Source organism: Pyrus communis, chromosome 11 (genome assembly GCF_963583255.1).
Source record: "Pyrus communis chromosome 11, drPyrComm1.1, whole genome shotgun sequence".
Lineage (NCBI taxonomy): Eukaryota > Viridiplantae > Streptophyta > Magnoliopsida > Rosales > Rosaceae > Pyrus > Pyrus communis.
The window spans coordinates 4,631,012-4,646,085 of NC_084813.1; the positions used below are offsets into that span (position 1 = coordinate 4,631,012).

Sequence of the window (15,074 nt, forward strand, 5' to 3'; positions counted from 1 at the left end):
TGCATAACTTCTTATTTTGGTTTTTGAGATTTGAAATTACTAGAAGTAGTCCCTGAGTTTGTTTACTATCAATTATTTGTCATTTCATGAAAAATCTCTATTAAATAATATGCTAGATTGACAAAAATACCTTAAATTTTTGTCAAATCATTTGGCCCATTGTTTATTAATTGAGGGTATTTTTGTTATTTTAGTTCTTATTTAATATATTTTTTTATGAAATGACCAAAATGATTGATGATGGAGAAACTTAGAGACCATTTCTATTGATTTCAAATCTCAAGGATCAAAGTGCTGAGTTATGCAATTTTTAGGGACTATTATGGCTAAAAAGTCTTTCTAAAATTGGTGCTTCTTTCGCGGATACAATATGAGACACAATAATATAGGGCGTATATGGCATTGGCACATTGCTACAGTGGGGTTCCGCATCAATAATAAAGAAAAAAAGTGGAAAATTTTGTTGAACATATCTTTATTTTATTGACATGAGACATCATGTTGCGGTTTACTTGCCATGTAAGTTCTCCATCGTCACTTATCCCTTGAACAATGGTGGAAAGGCATTGGTCGATGTAGTCCACATACCTCTGTAACGACCACTTTTATAGGACTGACGTGAAATATTCTCCTCCTACATCAACGTAAACAGAAACAGGTAGATTAACAAGCCTTCATAGGCAGTTATATTGGTTGTGTGATGGGCCTGGGTGTTGCATGTACCATCCAACACCGGTGTGGTGGATCTAATCTCATGGTTTTGATTGATGAACTCAAAAGCACGCACCGTCAAGGTAGCCACGGCCACAACCTAGGTCTTCACCCCTGGTATCACAATCAACCAGTTGTTGCTCGGACAAAGTTTAATTCACCATTTGTAACTTGAGTAATTCCTTCTACGGCTCCGCAAAAGCCCAACAGCTGCCTGAATGGATGTTTGAAAACAATTCTTTTGATTAGTGGGATGGCAATGCCAACTTGGATCATATGTTCTTTCGGTCACTGGGTGCCAAGATGGAGAACAAATGTCGTCTTTTAGTGTTCTAATTTTTATCTTTCATAAATCTAAGAGTGTGATCATGAATTCTTGAAAACCAGATCACCAAGGGAGGGAGTATTAAGTTGAGATGAGAAATACCCAACAATTATCTTATAATAATTTTACACATACAGGTTGATACATATCATACTACCTACAAGGCATACACCTAGTAGGCATTGATTTAATTAACTAAGCGGTGGGGTAAGAGGCAGACATAGCAATCCCACAAAGTCCTTCAGGTGCAGCAACATCTCTTTGCATTCTTATGTACCCAGCTTCGCCCCATTCTGCACCCCATGAGTTCTTCACTAGCCAATACTTAGTCCCATCCTCACTCACGCCATATCCAACAGCGGTAACACCATGGTCAAGACTCGTTCCACAAGTTCCGGTGAAGACACCACTTGAATAGAATTGGAAGTCGGAACCGCTAGCATCGATGGCAACGGAAACAGGTTGATGAGCAACAGCGGTTAGAAGGGCCTTTTCACTATTTGCAGGCACATCCTCAAAGCCAGTTATCTTGGCTGCAATGATGGCTTCCTTCTTGGTGTTACATGTACCATCAACACCGTTGTATGGGTAATTAGCTTCTGTGCTAATCCCGTGATTTTGTTGGATGAACTGGAACGCATCGTCCATCAAGCCACCCTCACAACCTTGGTCTTCCCCAGCAGTGTCACAATCAACGAGCTCTTGCTCAGACAAAGAGATCAAGTTACCAGTTGTAAGCTGTGTAATTCCTTCGGTGGCGGCCACTGCTGAAAAAGCCCAACAACATCCTGTATTTTGATTGGAATCAAAAGTAGTTAGATTAAGGGAAAAATAAAAGATGAATATATATATATATATATATGTATATATAGTGTCTCTCTAAGTGTCTCTCTAAGTTAATGACAAGAAGCTAGACGTTTATGTACTTACCGCACTGGCCTTGGTCCTTAACGGGGGTTACAGCTCCTTTCTTTCTCCAATCCATTGTTGCTGGTAATGGTACGGTCACATTTTCATATTTGAAAGAAGTCTTTGTGGAACACTCATGGCCCTTGAATCCATTTCTTGTGGCTTTGAACTCTTCATTTGTAAGGTCAGCAAATTGGTTGACACTTAATTTGTAAGGTTTGTTTGCATCTTTATTAGAAGATTCTATAAACGCCAAATTTTCCTTGAATATCTTGAAACGAGTTTCCTTCTCATTGACGTCGATATATATGCGGCCATAACGAGCCAACCATTGCTCGTATGTCCCGTACATTGATGAATCTTGCAGACTGCGAGAAGTGGCTTCAGAAGACCAAACTCCCAACATGAGGATCAAACCCAAGCACATATACTTCCATAGCTGCAGGTTTAGGATCTCCATGGGTAGCTAGAAGCAAGCTGGATTTTGGTAAAGTATATGATGATGAGCAGATATATTGAAATGGTAGACTTGCTCGGCGATTTATATACTACTCAAGGTGGTAGAGAGAACGGCGTTTATGGCAATTTCAGTGCCCCAAAAAATGATCAGCGTGGTACGTGCCTTAGAAAGTATGATGATATAGACCTATAAGATTATTATTAGTAAATTGACCTTTCATTTAATTTGGGACCTGATGCTTACCTTTTGTCCTTGTGTGCGTAAAATACTTGTTCGCTTTGTGTTCTGAAATGTACTCGTGGATCCTCAGCCATCTTGGATTTTTATTTTAGTTAAGGATGGTTTGATAATCATTATTTCGTCTTTAGTTTTGTTTTTATTTATTTGAAATATGAAAACCGAAATAGGTAGATTAGCAAGCCTTGAGAAGGATTTGTAAGAAATTTCTGAAATCATAAGAAAAACAACAAGACATTAGGATTACGGATTTGATAAACTAAAATTATAATAAATTAATTACAATTTACTCATCTTTGTTATATGGAAGACATAACTCTTACGGATGACAAAAGAGTCTTCTATTTTCAACAAGCGGAAGTGTTCCAACAATAATTGGGTTTGCTTAGAATCGAACGTGTGTGTTGTGAAAGTAGGGACACCTTTATTATAGTGATTAGGGTTCCTCCAATCTCGCCTGTTGTAGTAATTGGAGGAATGCACCAAATCACCATTCAATCTTAATGGTGTCCCACAAAGACATGTACAATATGTCTTACTTAATTAGGGTTTCAATTGGTCAACTAATATATCTTGGTTCCATGATTCTTACTAACCAATATTGAATTACGTTAAAAGTTAAATATATTGAAGATCAAGTAATTTGATTTATAATAATTGACAACTCAACATGAGTCTTATAGGGCCTTCTAATTGCTAATCGGCACGTCTTCATAGCCAGTTACAGTGGCTGTATGAGGGCCTTCGGTGTTCCATGTACCGTCTAACACCGGCGTTGCGGTCCTTGCGGAGCTAATCACATGGTTTTGATTGATGAACTCAAAGGCGCCATCAAGGTAGCCACCACCACAACCTTGGTCTTCAGCGCGGGTATCACAATCAACCACTTGTTGCTCGGACAAAGTTTAATTGAGCATTTGTAAGCCGAGTAATTCCTTCAACGGCTCTCGCTGCTGCAAAAACCCAATAGCTGCCTGAATATATAGATGTTTGATTGCAATTCTTTTGATTAGTGGGAGGGCAATGCGAACTTGGACCATAGGGTCTTTTGGTCATCGGGGTCACTAAGATGGAGAATAAATGTGTGATTTTGATTTTTAATTTTTCATATCAAATCTAATAGTGTGTGATCATGAATTCTTGGACATCAGATGACCAATAAAGCGAGTCTATCAAATTTAGGAATAAATGTGTGATTTTGGTTTTTAATCTTTCATATCAAATCTAATAGTGTGTGATCAAGAATTCTTGGGCACCAAATGACTAAGAAAGCAAGTCTACTAAATTTAGATGAGAAATGCCCAACAATTATCTTGATTATCTTATAAATATTTTACACATACAGGTAGATACATATCAGACTACCTACAAGGCATATAGCTAGTAGGCATTGATTTAATTAACTAAGCGGTGGGGTAAGAGGCAGACATAGCAATCCCACAAAGTCCTTCAGGTGCAGCAACATCTCGTTGCATTCTTATGTACCCAGCTTCGCCCCATTCTGCACCCCATGAGTTCTTCACTAGCCAATACTTAGTCCCATCCTCACTCACGCCATATCCAACAGCGGTAACACCATGGTCAAGACTCGTTCCACAAGTTCCGGTGAAGACACCACTTGAATAGAATTGGAAGTCGGAACCGCTAGCATCGATGGCAACGGAAACAGGTTGATGAGCAACAGCGGTTAGAAGGGCCTTTTCACTATTTGCAGGCACATCCTCAAAGCCAGTTATCTTGGCTGCAATGATGGCTTCCTTCTTGGTGTTACATGTACCATCAACACCGTTGTAGGGGTAATTTGTTTCTGTGCTAATCCCGTGATTTTGTTGGATGAACTGAAACGCATCGTCCATTAAGCCACCCTCACAACCTTGGTCTTCACCAGCGGTGTCACAATCAACGAGCTCTTGCTCAGACAAAGAGATCAATTTACCAGTTGTAAGCTGTGTAACACCTTCGGTGGCGGCAACTGCTGAAAAAGCCCAACAACATCCTGTATTTCGATTGGAATGAAAAGTAGTTCGATTAGGAATATATTAAAGATGATTATATACAGTGTCTCTCTAAATTAATGGCAGGAAGCTAGACCTTTATGTACTTACCACATTGGCCTTGGTCCTTAACGGGGGTTACAGCTCCTTTCTTTCTCCAGTCCATTGTTGCTGGCAAAGCAGCAGTCACATTTTCATATTTGAAAGAAGTCGTCTTCGTGGAACATTCATGGCCCGTGAATCCATTTCTTGAGGCTTTGAACTCTTCATTTGTAAGGTCTGCAAATTGATTGACACTTAATTTGTGAGGTTTGTTTGCATCCTTATTAGAAGATTCTATAAAGGCCACATTTTCCTTGAATATCTTAAAACGGATTTCCTTCTCATCGACATCATTATATACGCGGCCATAACGAGCCAACCATTGCTCGTATCTCCGATACATTGATGCATCTTGCAGACTGCGAGAAGTGGCTTCAGAAGACCAAGCTCCCAACATGAGGATCAAACCCAAGCACATATACTTCCATAGCTGCAGGTTTAGGATGTCCATGGGTAGCTAGCTACTGTTGTAGAAGCAAGCTGGATTTTGGTAAAGGATATGATGATGATCAGATATACTGAAATGGTAGATTTGGTCTACGATTTATATGCTACTCAAGGTGGTAGAGACAATGGCGTTTATAGCTATTTCAGTGCCCCAAAAAATGATCAGCGTGGTACGTGCCTTGGAAAATATGATGATATAGACCTGTAAGATTATTTTTAGTAAATTGACCCTTCATTTAATTTGGGACCTGATGCTTACCTTTTGTCCTTGTGTGCGTAATATATTTGTTCACATTGTGTTCTGAAATGTAATCGTGGATCCTCAACCATCTTGGATTTACTTTATTTAAGGATGGTTTGATAATCATTATTTTGTCTTTACTTGTGTTTTTATTTATTTGAAATAATCTATATGGTAACTACATACAATTTTCAACTAAAAACCAAAAGTTGAAATAAAAAGTTTCCAGAGTGTCCACGAGGAGTCTTTGATAGACCAGATAATTTTTTACACGACCTGTTAATCCGATCTGAAAAGATACGAAAATAACGGATTGTCAAGGCGTTAACTAATCGGCTCGTTATCAAGTCACATATTAGGGATAATGCTAGGGGGACTAAATTCTTTAAACCAATTTTGCGAACCAAATGATGTGATTATTACTTAAACGTTGATTAACATGTTTATTTCTTATTGGTGACATATCAATTGGTTTGCAAATTTAGTTTAAAATTTTGGTCTCCCTAGCATTGGACATGTTGGAGAGTTGGCTTTTGGTAGTTTAGTTACCCTTTTTTGAGTCCTTATAATCAGATTGTAATTAGGTTATTTGATGTTTATTTCTTCACTTGTAAATCACTCTTGTACATTATATATTTTCCTTCTTGGTGAGAAGAATAATATCAGAAAATTAAACCTCAAAGATAAGCTCTAATTAGTAAGACATTCATGTTCGGAGATCATTAATGAAAGTGTTATTGAGTCTGGATTCTTTGAATCCTTTTATGCATGCACTGGGAGATTCTTTCATGGCTGATAACTGTTCAACAATAGCTCGGTTGGGATCAAGGAAATGGGCTCCATGATTTGATTACATCCTTACTCAGCAGGCCTTAATTTCTGTGGACAATGATGCACCCATCAATCGAGGGAGTAAGATTCTGTTCCTTTTTTTTTTCCTTTTCTTCCTATTTGAAGGGTTACAGTTAAGCCACGTTAAAATCTTATATTAATTTTTTATAGAAAGAAAAAGATAAAATAAAGAATATGAGAGAAAGAGATGGAAGGGGATGGAAAGAAAAAAAAGAGAGAATCTTAATCCCAAGTGCGCTGAACTCAGACCTACAGTTGATATTTCAGTGACTGCTGATGCATACTTTATGCGACAAGAGTTGCGTCAGAGCAATTAAAAGCGGAAACACGGCTTGCGCCAGAGTTGCACATGTTCTTATTTCGTTGAGAAAACACCACTTGCGGTACACGTTTGCCATGTATGTTCTCCATCAACACCTATCCCTTGACTAATAGCGGAAACACATTGGTCGATGGATAGTCCACATACCCCTTTAATGACCACTGTTATAGGACTGACATGAAATGTTCTCCTCCGACATCAATGAAAACAAAAATAGGTAGATTAGCAAGCCTTGAGAAGGATATGTAAGAAATTTCTGAAATGATAACAAAAACAAGACATTAGGATTACGAATTTGATAAACTACAATTATAATAAATTAATTACAATTTACTTATCATTAGTATATGGAAGATATGATTCTTGCGGATGACAAAAAAATCTTTTACTTGCAACAAGCGGAAGTGTTTCATGAATAATAGGGTTTGCATGGAATCGAATGTATGTGTTGTGAAAGCAGGGACACCCTTATTATAGTGATTAAGGTTCCTTCAATCTCGTTGGCTATAGTAATTGGAGGAATACACCAAATCACCATTTAATCTTAATGGTGTCCCATCAAGGCATGTACAATATGTCTTACTTAATTAGGGTTTCAATTAGTCAACTAATATATTTTGGTTCCATGATTCTTACTAACCAATATTGAATTATGTTAAAAGTCAAATATCTTGAAGATCAAGTTATTTGCCTTTTAAGTAATTTGATTCATAATAATTGACAACTCAACATGAGTCTTATAGGGCCTTCTCATTGCTTATCGGCACGCCTTCATAGCCAGTTATATTGGCTGTATGAGGCCTTTGGTGCTCCATGTACTGTCTAACACCGGCGTTGCGGTCCTTGCGGAGCTAATCACATGGTTTTGATTGATGAACTCAAAGGCGCCGTCAAGGTAGCCACCACCACAACCTAGGTCTTCACAGCGGGTATCACAATCAATCACTTGTTGCTCGGACAAAGTTTAATTATTGACCATTTGTAAGCCGAGTAATTCCTTCAACGGCTCTCGCTGCTGCAAAAGCCCAATAGCTGCATGAATATATAGATGTTTGATTGCAATTCTTTTGATTAGTCGGAGGCCAATGCGAACTTGGACCATAGGTTCTTTTGGTCAACGGGTGACTAAGATGGAGAATAAATTGTGATTTTGGTTTTTAATCTTTCGTATTAAATCTAATAGTGTGTGATCATAAATTCTTGAACACCTGATGATCAAGAAAGCGAGTCTATTAAATTTAGATGAGAAATGCCCAACAATTATCTTGATTATCTTATAAATATTTTACACATACAGGTAGATACATATCAGACTACCTACAAGGCATATAGCTAGTAGGCATTGATTTAATTAACTAAGCTGTGGGGTAAGAGGCAGACATAGCAATCCCACAAAGTCCTTCAGGTGCAGCAACATCTCTTTGCATTCTTATGTACCCAGCTTCGCCCCATTCTGCACCCCATGAGTTCTTCACTAGCCAATACTTAGTCCCATCCTCACTCGCGCCATATCCAACAGCGGTAACACCATGGTCAAGACTCGTTCCACAAGTTCCAGTGAAGACACCACTTAAATAGAATTGGAAGTCGGAACCGTTAGCATCGATGGCAACGGAAACAGGTTGATGAGCAACAGCGGTTAGAAGGGCCTTTTCACTATTTTCAGGCACATCCTCAAAGCCAGTTATCTTGGCTGCAATGATGGCTTCCTTCTTGGTGTTACATGTACCATCAACACCGTTGTAGGGGTAATTTGTTTCTGTGCTAATCCCGTGATTTTGTTGGATGAACTGAAACGCATCGTCCATTAAGCCACCCTCACAACCTTGGTCTTCACCAGCGGTGTCACAATCAACGAGCTCTTGCTCAGACAAAGAGATCAACTTGCCAGTTGTAAGCTGTGTAACACCTTCGGTGGCGGCAACTGCTGAAAAAGCCCAACAGCATCCTGTATTTCGATTGGAATCAAAAGTAGTTAGATTAGGAATATATTAAAGATGAATATATATAGTGTCTCTCTAAATTAATGGCAGGAAGCTGGACGTTTATGTACTTACCACATTGGCCTTGGTCCTTAACGAGGGTTACAGCTCCTTTCTTTCTCCAGTCCATTGTTGCTGGCAAAGCAGCAGTCACATTTTCATATTTGAAAGAAGTCGTCTTTGAGGAACATTCATGGCCCTTGAATCCATTTCTTGAGGCTTTGAACTCTTCATTTGTAAGGTCTGCAAATTGATTGACACTTAATTTGTAAGGTTTGTTTGCATCCTTATTAGAAGATTCTATAAACGCCACATTGTCCTTGAATATCTTGAAACGGGTTTCCTTCTCATCGACGTCATTATATACACGGCCATAACGAGCCAACCATCGCTCGTATCTCCCATACATTGATGCATCTTGCAGACTGCGAGAAGTTGCTTGAGTAGACCAAGCTCCCAACATGAGGATCAAGCCCAAGCACATATACTTCCATAGCTGCCGGTTTAGGATCTCCATGGGTAGCTAGCTATTGTAGTAGAAGCAAGCTGGATTTTGGTAAAGGATATGATGATGAGCAGATATACTGAAATGGTAGACCTTGCTCTGCGATTTATATACTATTCAAGGTGGTAGAGACAATGGCTTTTATAGCAATTTCAGTGCCCCAAAAAATGATCAGCGTGGTACGTGCCTTAGAAAATATGTTGATATAGACCTGTAAGATTATTATTAGTAAATTGACCTTTCATTTAATTTGGGACCTGATGCTTACCTTTTTGTCCTTGTGTGCGTGATATAGTTTTTCACATTGTGTTCTGAAATGTACTCGTGGATCCTCAGGCGTTCATGAGAAGGAAACTCCTTTCAAGATATTCAAGGAAAAACTCGTGGATCCTTGAAATGTCCTTGAATAATTTGTAAGGTTTGAGAGTCTCCAATAGATCTGACAATTTTTTACACAATTAGATAACCTGATCCGATCCGAAACGACACGACAATAATAAGTTTGGGGTTAACACGTCAACTATAATTGTGTTACCGGTCACTGACAGGTTCTTAACAGGTTTATCAACGGGTAACCCGTTTCAATCCGATAGAAAAAAAGTTAGTTTGATAATTAAACTACCAATATACCTTACTACAAGAGGCATAGTATTTAATTAATCTCACATAAGTGAGATTAAAAAAATCCAATGCACGTTAAAAAGACCAAAGCATATTAAAAATACCGAAGCACAATAAAAAAATCATAATAATTAATCACAAGTATGAAAAATGTGAAGAAATATGCAAATGCTTGTGACCCCGCATCCTTTACACTTTGACGATGGGTACATTGTCGTTTGGATTTTTAAAATCCTAGAAACTCTTGTGAACAATGTGTTTCAGACAATGTGTTTCGAGGAGTTTAGAATAAATAAAAATTCATAATAATGAATGTAGAAGTGTGAAAAATGTGAAAAGAATATACAAACGCTCGTGATTACATCCTCTACACTTAGACGATGATGACATCTATGTGTTCCTATGCACATCCGAGCTTGTATATCAATTTGAGAACAAGTGTAAAGGCGGAGCCATAATTTTTTAATAATTGAGTCATAATTTTTGCCAAAAAGACTTCTTTGGATCATTTCATCGAGCTTCTGGTCGGTACCTACTGAAATATGTCGTAGTTTGTTGCTTTTTGCCAAGGAATATCAAGTGAGGCTTTTTATTAAATACTTGTTGAATACCATAATGTCGCACACAAGAAATAGGAGAAGAAAGACAAAAGAAAGAAAGAAAGAAAAAACCTACAAATAATTGTATAGAGGTTGCACAAAAAAAAAGCAGCAATTTGTAATTTGGTGTTTTTGACTTATTCTTTTCGTTTGATGCAATTATGTTCAGGGGTCATATGCAAATATACAAATAAGTATGCTTTACGGTTTTAAAGCTAGCGGAGTTATGAGCAACCAATGACTCCATGTTGGCTCCACCACATAGTGGAATAATTTTTTTTTTTCCCGACCAGGAATGTCCTATTCGATGAGGACTTTTTCCCTTTTAAGGGACTCACATCTTCTTTGGGAGACGTCACGCCATCCGGTAACCAATCCTCACCTGCCCTATTATTTACGTTTAATGTCACGACGAGGTCTCTCTTTACCGGTAACCAATTCGGTAACCAACCACTTCCAATCCCAATACTACAACCACTGAACAGGTTCAACATAATCCAAACACTTCCCTCGACCAACCGAGTCCTAATCCTGCTACATTTTTGTCATCCCCTCCCATACATACTAACCTACCCTCAAATGAGCAAGTCACGGTATCTACAGAACCAGTGTCAGTGTTGCATGAGAATCCAAGTCATCGTATGACCACACGTTCATATTCGCAGATCATTAATGAAAATGTTACTGAGTCGGTAGATTCTTTGAATCCCTGTATGTATGCACGGGGAGTTTCATTCTCGGTCGGGATCATGGAAATGGGCTCCACGGTTTGATTACATCCTTACTCAGCAGGCCTTAGTTTCAGGGAACAATGGTGCACCCATCAACCGAGACCGCATCAGCAATTTCATGTCAGATCCAGTGCATGGAGCTATCAAAGTACGCGCCGAACTGAGACCTACAGTTGACATTTCAGTGACTGCTGATGCAGACTTTGTGCGACCAGAGTTGCGTCAGAGCAACTAAAACTCGAAGAACCTACTGCCTCAGCTGGCCTATGGAGTTCCGTTTGGCTCCATATTTAAGGTGTGCTGTAGTTTATCCTAGTTTATTCGGTTTTTACTTATACTTCATCACGTTGCAAGGAGTTTAACGCTGAATGTTGTATTATGATTTTGCGGTTTAGTAAGTAGTTAAAATATTAATAATATTACTGTGGATGGTGGTTCCTTCGAAGGTCTAGTTATTGGTTTATGGATGTAGTTCAAAGGGAAAAGAAAAGGTTTTTCAATTTTTGCAATAAACTAGGATATCTGGAGACATGAGAATGAGTAAATTGTCGCAGTGGCGTCATATACTAATAAAATAAAGACATGTAAATTTTTGTTCATATATTCTTATTGTACGAGACATTACATAGCGGTGTACTTGTGCTATATAAGTTGTCCATCACCACTTATCCCTTGACCAAAAAACAGCAAATGGCCCACTAAATTTGGCCATAATTCATCTGTTGCTATAGGGATCAAATATTTTTTCACAAGAGAGAATTTAAAAACTTATTGGGGTCAAGGGATTCCAATGCACCCCCCTTGGCTCCGCTAGTGGTGGGGGCAGTGCCAACTTGGACCATATTTCCTTTTGGTCACCGGGTGACCAAGATGGAGAATAAATGTGGTCTTTTGATGTAATAATTTTAATCTTTCATATCAAATTTAAGTTGTGTGTGATTATGAATCCTTGAAAACCAAATCATATTAAGATGAGAATACCCAAAAATTATCTTAATTAATCTTATAAAATTTTTACACATACAGGTTGATACAGATCATACTACCTACAAGGCATATCGCTAGTAGGCATTGATTTAATTAACTAAGCTGTGGGGTAAGAGGCAGACATAGCAATCCCGCAAAGTCCTTCTGGTGCAGAAACATCTCTTTGCATTCTTATGTACCCAGCTTCACCCCATTTTGCACCCCATGAGTTCTTCACTAGCCAATACTTAGTCCCGTCGTCACTCACGCCATATCCAACAGCGGTAACACCATGGTCAAGGCTCGTTCCACAGGTTCCATTAAAGACACCACTTGAATAGAATTGGAAGTTGGAACCGCTAGCATCAATGGCAACGGAGACAGGTTGATGAGCAACAGCGGTTAGAAGGGCCTTTTCACTATTTGCAGGGACAACTTCATAGCCAGTTATCTTGGCTGCAATGCTGGATTCTTTTTTGGTGTTACATGTACCACCAACACCGATGTAGGGGTAATTAGTTTCTGTGCTAATCCCGTGATTTTGTTGGATGAACTGAAAGGCGTCGTCTATCAAGCCACCCCCTTGGTCATCACCACCAGTGTCACAATCAACAAGCTCTTGCTCAGACAAAGAGATCAATTTACCAGTTGTAAGCTGTGTAATTCCTTCGGTGGCGGCTACTGCTGAAAAAGCCCAACAAGATCCTGTATTTTGAGTGGTATCAAAAGCAGTTAGATTAAGGAATAAATAAAAGATGAATATATAGTGTCTCTCTAATGTAATGGCGGGAAGCTAGACTTTTATGTACTTACCGCATTGGCCTTGGTCCTTGACGGGGGTTACAGCTCCTTTCTTTCTCCAGTCCATTGTTGCTGGTAGAGCTGCAGTCACCTTTTCATATTTGAAAGAATTTGTCTTTGTGGAATACTCATGGCCCTTGAATCCATTTCTTGAGGCTTTGAACTCTTCATTTGTAAGGTCTGCAAATTGGTTGACACTTAATTTGTAATTTTTGTTTGCATCCTTGTTAGAAGATTCTACAAACGCCACATTTTCCTTAAATATCTTGAAACGAGTCTCCTTCTCATTAACATTGTTATACACGCGACCATAACGAGCCAACCATTGCTCGTATCTCCCATACATTGCTGCATCTTGCAGACTGCGCGAAGTGGCTTGAGAAGACCAAGCTCCCAACATGAGGATTAAACCCAAGTACATACATTTCCACACCTTCATGTTAAGAAACTCCATGGGTAACTAGTTAGCGTATTAGAGAGGAAGCTAGGGTTGGATTTGGTAAAGGATATGATGATGAGCTGATATACTGAAATAGTTGACTTGCTCTGCAGTTTATATACTAATTAAGGTGGTACACAGAGTGGTGTTTTTAGGTATTTCAGTGCTCCAAAAATGATCGACGTCGTACGTGCCTTGCAAAATATTTTGACATAGACCTATAAGATTATTATTAGTAAATTGACCTTTTGTCCTTGTGTGCGTAAAATACTTGTTCACATTGTGTTCTGAAATGTAATCGTGGATCCTCAACCATCTTGGATTTCCCTTAGTAAAGGATGGTGTGATAATCATTATTTCGTCTTTTGTTTTTGTTTTTGTTTTTATTTAATTGAAATCTAAATTAAAAACTGAAATCTTATTTGGTATCTCATCGCCACTACTGGCGGAGATGGTGGCAGCTCGATCCGCAGTGATGTTTGCATGGGATATGCATGCCGAGTCGGTGGAGTTTGAAGGAGATGCACAACTAGTTCTTGCGGTGTATAACGGAATACAGCGGACGATACGCCTCCTTTGGGGCATGTGGTTAACGATAGTCGACAATTTAGGCATTCAATTCCCCAAACAAGGCTGACTTTCACTAAAGGGAGGCAAATAAGGTCGCACATAGTTTGGCAAGATTGGGTTTGTTCTTGGATCAACAAATGCTCTGTTTCGAGGAACCTCTTGATGTAATCACTGATCTTATTTATTTATTTATTTAATTTGTTGAAATCACTGATCTTATGTTTGAGGATAGTACAATTTTGTAATTTTGTTGGCGCAGGTCACTCTATTTTCCTTTGACCGAGTTGAAATCCCCAGCAAAGTTTTTATCAAGACCCATTTATTGCATCGTATCCTCTATTTATACATATTCCTTTCGTCGTATTAATGAATATCGTAGTTGCTCTAAAAAATTTCTCATTTTGCTCTTTTACGTCTTTGAAATTTCATGTTCTTCTTCTTCTAATTTATTCACATTTTTCTTTTAATCTCTTCCTAAATTGATTTACTCGAGTTTCTTTTCAGAATTTCGGTTTAGCAGATCATTGGCATGCACAGATATACAAGAAGATCTACAAAGTTCCCAAAGTGAAACTTTAAATTCCTTCATATTCTTACATTCTGTTTTTTTTTATTGTTTGGTCGAAGTGCAGCTTTTATTACTAACCAAAAACAAACATAAATATAATAAAAGCCCAAAGCAAACACATGGACAAGCAAATAGTGGGCCAAAACAACATAAAGTACAATAGGGCCAACCAACTATTGCAACCCAAACACAAAGACTAATTTACAAACTCTAGAAGCAACCACTGCAACCCTCTTCGATGTAGTAACCCCCATCCATCCAAATCCTACTCCAGAGCCGAGTATTCCCTCTTCAAATGCAACATCCTACTGCGATCAGCTACATGAGCATAGCCACAAAGTACGAATAGCCAGCAACAGCACAACGGAAGCCAGCTATCGGGATGAAGTTCGTGGAAACCCACGAACAACGCTGCCGAAAAAGGCAAAGAAACATGAGAAGGTGATGGTGTAGGAAACACCCAAACCAGTGATGACACCAGAGCTCTACACACGATCTCCACAATAAACATGGCTAAAAACCAGAATGAAGATGAAACAATAAAAGGGACACTAACTGTGCAAGAGGGATATAATAGATCTAGGTTAAAAACAGGGAGAGAGAACAGTAGAAGCAAAGAGCTAAGAAGAGAAAAAAAGAAGGAAGGAAACGGCGACTGACCCCAGCCGCGGCTAGGGTTGGCGCCACCGGTT

The 15,074-nt window shown here is 38.8% G+C and overlaps 4 protein-coding genes across 4 annotated transcripts; all 4 read right to left on the reverse strand.

Moving 5' to 3' along the window:
* Positions 1-49: 49 nt before the first annotated feature.
* Positions 50-2,810, reverse strand: LOC137708034 (senescence-specific cysteine protease SAG39-like). The gene is made up of 2 exons (XM_068446997.1): positions 1,967-2,810; positions 50-1,824 (listed from the first exon to the last, which is right to left on the reverse strand). The coding sequence occupies exons 1-2, from the start codon at positions 2,403-2,405 to the stop codon at positions 1,232-1,234; spliced, it is 1,032 nt and encodes a 343-aa protein (XP_068303098.1). The 5' UTR covers positions 2,406-2,810; the 3' UTR covers positions 50-1,231.
* A 1,188-nt stretch (positions 2,811-3,998) lies between these two features.
* LOC137749148 (senescence-specific cysteine protease SAG39-like) lies at positions 3,999-5,189 on the reverse strand. Its single transcript, XM_068489261.1, has 2 exons — positions 4,748-5,189; positions 3,999-4,638 (listed from the first exon to the last, which is right to left on the reverse strand). Exons 1-2 carry the CDS (start codon positions 5,187-5,189, stop codon positions 4,046-4,048), a joined length of 1,035 nt encoding a protein of 344 aa, XP_068345362.1. The 3' UTR covers positions 3,999-4,045.
* A 2,653-nt stretch (positions 5,190-7,842) lies between these two features.
* Positions 7,843-9,099, reverse strand: LOC137749200 (senescence-specific cysteine protease SAG39-like). Its single transcript, XM_068489313.1, has 2 exons — positions 8,658-9,099; positions 7,843-8,548 (listed from the first exon to the last, which is right to left on the reverse strand). The coding sequence occupies exons 1-2, from the start codon at positions 9,097-9,099 to the stop codon at positions 7,956-7,958; spliced, it is 1,035 nt and encodes a 344-aa protein (XP_068345414.1). The 3' UTR covers positions 7,843-7,955.
* A 3,023-nt stretch (positions 9,100-12,122) lies between these two features.
* LOC137749328 (senescence-specific cysteine protease SAG39-like) lies at positions 12,123-13,259 on the reverse strand. Its single transcript, XM_068489427.1, has 2 exons — positions 12,818-13,259; positions 12,123-12,709 (listed from the first exon to the last, which is right to left on the reverse strand). Exons 1-2 carry the CDS (start codon positions 13,257-13,259, stop codon positions 12,123-12,125), a joined length of 1,029 nt encoding a protein of 342 aa, XP_068345528.1.
* Between the last annotated feature and the right edge of the window lie 1,815 nt (positions 13,260-15,074).

Excerpts from the sequence above, each read along its gene's own strand:
- LOC137708034 (XM_068446997.1), bottom strand. The coding sequence starts at position 2,405 with ATGGAGATCCTAAACCTGCAGCTATGGAAGTATATGTGCTTGGGTTTG. Across the intron at positions 1,825-1,966 it reads TAAGGACCAAGGCCAGTGCG|GATGTTGTTGGGCTTTTTCA; the intron begins GTAAGTACATAA and ends ATCAAAATACAG.
- LOC137749148 (XM_068489261.1), bottom strand. The coding sequence starts at position 5,189 with ATGGACATCCTAAACCTGCAGCTATGGAAGTATATGTGCTTGGGTTTG. Across the intron at positions 4,639-4,747 it reads TAAGGACCAAGGCCAATGTG|GATGTTGTTGGGCTTTTTCA; the intron begins GTAAGTACATAA and ends ATCGAAATACAG.
- LOC137749200 (XM_068489313.1), bottom strand. The coding sequence starts at position 9,099 with ATGGAGATCCTAAACCGGCAGCTATGGAAGTATATGTGCTTGGGCTTG. Across the intron at positions 8,549-8,657 it reads TAAGGACCAAGGCCAATGTG|GATGCTGTTGGGCTTTTTCA; the intron begins GTAAGTACATAA and ends ATCGAAATACAG.
- LOC137749328 (XM_068489427.1), bottom strand. The coding sequence starts at position 13,259 with ATGGAGTTTCTTAACATGAAGGTGTGGAAATGTATGTACTTGGGTTTA. Across the intron at positions 12,710-12,817 it reads CAAGGACCAAGGCCAATGCG|GATCTTGTTGGGCTTTTTCA; the intron begins GTAAGTACATAA and ends CTCAAAATACAG.